Here is a 4,165-nt window from a genome sequence, read left to right as displayed (position 1 = left end):
ATGTTGAACGAATGATTCCTATTAGGAAATCGGAGCTCATTGGTTTGAATTGCCAATAAATAAGATTACTAACGCATGAGACATGAATCAAAATAAAAATAAAGAAGGGAACTCCTAGACCCAGTTAAAATATGAAAACAGGGGCTCTTAAGTAAAAAAAAAAGAGACAATCAATGGCTTTTTATAAATAATTAAATTGGTAGGTGTAAAAACAGAAACAACTGACTACATGCAATTTTGGTAAACACAACTGAGAAAGTAAAATCCTCGGGACCGACTAACGCATGAGAGACACCATATCAGCTGGCCAACTTTTCGGGGTGACTCGACCAAATCGGGCGAGAATGCGTTTACCACACGTTGCCTATTTGGCCGCTTATTTGTCATCTGCCACTCTCTCTGGGTTCTTCCTGCATCTCCCCTCTCTCTCCCGCCACCGTGGTGGCAGAAGAAGGAATCCGTGGTTGGAGGAGCTGCCGAGATGCACAATACATCGCCGCCCGCCTACGTTCCCATCTCCGCCTACCCCGATCCAGCGCCCGTGCCCCCATCGCGGCCTTCCGTCTCGGAGGCTCGCCCTTCTCCGGCCCCCGCGCCGCCTAACGCGTCCTCTCCCACCGCCGGAGCCGCCGATCAGGTCTCCAGCTTTAAGGAGCACGGCAGGGCCCTGATCTCCGCCCAGCGCCCGTGGCTGCAGCTTCTCGACGTCACCGCCCTCGCTCGCCCCGCCAGCGCCGGCGACGCTTGCTTCCGCCTCCGCCATAACATAGCCTACTTCCGCACCAACTACACCCTCTTCTGCCTCTCCGTCCTCGCCGTCTCCCTCCTCTGGCACCCTGCCTCCATGTTCGCCTTCATCGCCCTCACCGCCGCCTGGTTCTTCCTCTACTTCACCCGTACCGGCCGGTCGTCCTCTGCGGCCGCCTGATCACCGACGGGACCATCCTCGGCGTGCTCTCCGTGGCCACGATCTTCGCTCTCATCTTCTCCAATGCCGGACCGACCGTCTTCGGAGCCATCATGATCGGGACAGTGATCATCTGCCTGCATTCGCTGTTCAGGGCGACGGACGATCGGTTTCTCCATGAAACAGAGGCCGCAAGCGGCGGATTGGTTGTTCCCGCTTACAGGATCGCATTATTTTCTTGACAATTACAACTTGATCATATCGTCATTGATTACAGAGTATATCAAACTGTTCTGTTCTCAAGTTAGGATTATGGGAATAGAGCTCATAGTGATTCCCAACATCAAATGGGACCATTTTTTTTTATATATTTCTTTAAATTTATGATTAGTGCATACACATATATCCGAGTTTTTTAAAAGAAGTTGTACATATATTATAGTAATAACAAAATATCATATAAAAAAATATTGAGGATATTTTAAATATTTTATATATAAAAACATTAGAGGATTTGATCACTTAAATTTCAATTCCATTGAATATTTTTGCTCTATGTACTGACCCAACATGTCACTATCGACGCAAACCGAGCGTGTTCCTATTCCAACGTGATATTGGAATCATTTGTATCATCTTAAATCTAATTTTAATCAACATTAAAATATAGTTTATCCAAGTCACATACTTGAATGAAGTCTCCACTATGTTAATTGACTCGATCATGCAAATCCGAATTTATGTTGACATGCTAAATAAATAATTTGATCGTCCCATTTTCAATTTCAGCAAAAAATTTAAATCAATTAGAACTTCAATTTTGATTAGGATTCCACATGATGAATCACCCATATAATCTGAAATCTAATTTTAATTCATGCTAAGACAATTTATTTAGATCCTAATCCTATTTAGGATCGAATACAGATTTAACTTTGGTGATATATGATTAGACACCACGTATGTTATTAGTCAGGTCGGAAGGTTCATTGATTTCAGTATTCAGATAAACCAAAATGTAAAGGGAATCAACCAACCATGCAAATTCAAATTTATGTAACATGTTAAAGAAATTGGTCAATGCAATTTTAGATTCAAGTGAATTTTTGATATCAATTATGATATCTTTCTTATTCCAAGTGATGATACTTAGGCATGAAATGGAAGTATGATTAGAATGGGGTTGCATCTACCAAGTCAGCCAATAGATTTATATATAAGCTTGAAAGGTTTGACATCTTCCTACTATGCTAAGGGTGAAGGTCTTTTGTTGAAAGTTAATCGCAGCGTCGCTCCTAATCTTAGATAGATCGACCAATATGGGTATTGAAAATACTAGCAACTGCCTTTTGTGTTTGGAAAAAAAAAAAAAAGGAATTATTAATCATATTTTCCCACATGGCATGTTTTTCAAAATTATATGGAATATATGTGAACAAAGAATTAGAAGTATTTCCCTAATTGGTTAAAGGGGCAGGCAATTGCACGAGGAAGGGAAGGATTTGAAGCAATGGGTTAATATGATGTGGTCTAGTGAGAGACAAAGTTGCGGCCTTTGTCCTCGATCATCAAGGAAACCAAAACACGGAACGAATGGAAGGGAAATGGATGTCAAATACATGTGGAATAGGAAAGCCCTAATTAAACCATTGTGGGAGGCACAACTTAATATTGATCGGTCTAGAATTAATGACGATGATGAGCAGTAAAATTAATCCATTGTGGTAGGTGAGGAATAAAATGAGGGATAAGCTGAGAAAGTTGGTGAATCACACATATTTTTGGTAGAGAAGGGAAGGGAATTAATGAAGTAGCAAGGTTAATATGGAACGTAGAACCAATTGCTAGGCAAACAATCTTTGGTGATGAAAGGGAGCCAGCAATGTAGGCAATACAAAATGAATAGAAAAAGTAATAATTATAGCATCGTCTGAATACAATGAATAATGTTAGAAATCTGTGTTATGCGTCGGGAAATCGTCTATATAAACACCAATGAGGGTGACCCCAAAGTACATACACTACTGCTAGCGAAGAGAGAGCGCGAAAGCGAAAGAGAAAGCGAAGGAGAAAGAGAAAGAGAGAGTGGTGCAGCTTGCCATGGCCATCAACGTGGGGAAGGCAAACCTTGTGGAGCACTTGGAGCTCATCCTCAGTCTCCGTGGCTCCTACCCGATAGTGGCAATCGATACGGAGTTCCCGGGGTTCATTCGCGACACCCCTCGCAATGCCCACCGAAGAAGAAAGATACAATGACGTGAAGCACAACGTGGATAACATGCACCTGATCCAGCTGGGCGTCGCCTTGTTCGACGAAGGCGGCAACACCCCATGGCCGGGGTGCTGTTGGCAGTTCAATTTTTCGGATTTCGATCCCGATGTGGATGCTTCCTCTCCCGACTCCATCGAGTTGTTGACACAGAGCGGGCACGACTTCCAGCAATACCGACGACACGGCATCGACGCGCGGCGGTGCGCCTATCTGGTATGCGTGAAGCTCTTCGGCCAACCCTACAGCTCCAGGTATGTTACGTTTCACGGACTCTACGACGTGGCTTTTGTGATAAAGATGATCACCCGAGCCCCACTGCCCAACACCTTGAACGAGTTCTCTGATTTGGTGAGGACCATCTTCGGCCAGATTTATGATCTCAAATATATATCTCGATTTTGTGGAGGACTGCGTCGGGGAGAGATTGGTTTGGTGGGACTATCAAGGTTATTGAACTTTGAACCCGTAGGGATCCGTCACCAAGCAGCATATGACAGTCTACTAATTGGGGCACTCTTCAACGAAATGAAGCAACGAAGGCATAACGTAGAGGACGACAGATCTGCATCGGTCCTCTATGGTATAGAGAATAGATGCGTCGAGAACAGGAGGACTCGAAGGATTGACCGCAGAGGTTGGCCTTACGCAAGACGGCAGCAACACCGCTTGGCTGCCATGGGGTTGGCGGTTTAATTTAGTACATGTACGATCTGCATGTCCTAAAAGAATGTGCTCAGCAGCACGTACTACTGCTGCGGCCACCAGAAGTCGATGAGACGACAACGATGCATGCGCACCGGTGCTCGTGCGTATCCGATGTATGCAAGCATGGGAAACAAACAGTACTCGACGACGCACCAACGAGCCCTACAGGTCTACTGCTCAGGGCAATCTTCATCGAGGTGAAGCATGCAACAAAGTTGCCCACAAGAACGATCAAGGATACATGACATATTTTTTTGTACGTATTTGCAACAGGTACACGA

At 44.5% G+C, this 4,165-nt stretch overlaps 2 protein-coding genes across 2 annotated transcripts; both read left to right on the top strand.

The window, feature by feature from the left end:
• Nucleotides 1-481: 481 nt before the first annotated feature.
• Nucleotides 482-928, top strand: LOC135679267 (PRA1 family protein E-like). Its single transcript, XM_065192803.1, has one exon. It carries the CDS (start codon nt 482-484, stop codon nt 926-928), a length of 447 nt encoding a protein of 148 aa, XP_065048875.1.
• A 2,206-nt stretch (nt 929-3,134) lies between these two features.
• On the top strand, nt 3,135-3,872 carry LOC135679260 (probable CCR4-associated factor 1 homolog 11). The gene has a single exon (XM_065192795.1). It carries the CDS (start codon nt 3,135-3,137, stop codon nt 3,870-3,872), a length of 738 nt encoding a protein of 245 aa, XP_065048867.1.
• The last annotated feature ends 293 nt before the right edge of the window (nt 3,873-4,165 follow it).

This window comes from Musa acuminata, chromosome BXJ1-1 (genome assembly GCF_036884655.1).
Source record: "Musa acuminata AAA Group cultivar baxijiao chromosome BXJ1-1, Cavendish_Baxijiao_AAA, whole genome shotgun sequence".
Lineage (NCBI taxonomy): Eukaryota > Viridiplantae > Streptophyta > Magnoliopsida > Zingiberales > Musaceae > Musa > Musa acuminata.
This window is presented reverse-complemented; position numbering and strand designations above follow the sequence as displayed.

Bases quoted from the DNA above. Each gene is read 5' to 3' on its own strand.
- LOC135679267 (XM_065192803.1), top strand. From the start codon at position 482: ATGCACAATACATCGCCGCCCGCCTACGTTCCCATCTCCGCCTACCCC.
- LOC135679260 (XM_065192795.1), top strand. From the start codon at position 3,135: ATGCCCACCGAAGAAGAAAGATACAATGACGTGAAGCACAACGTGGAT.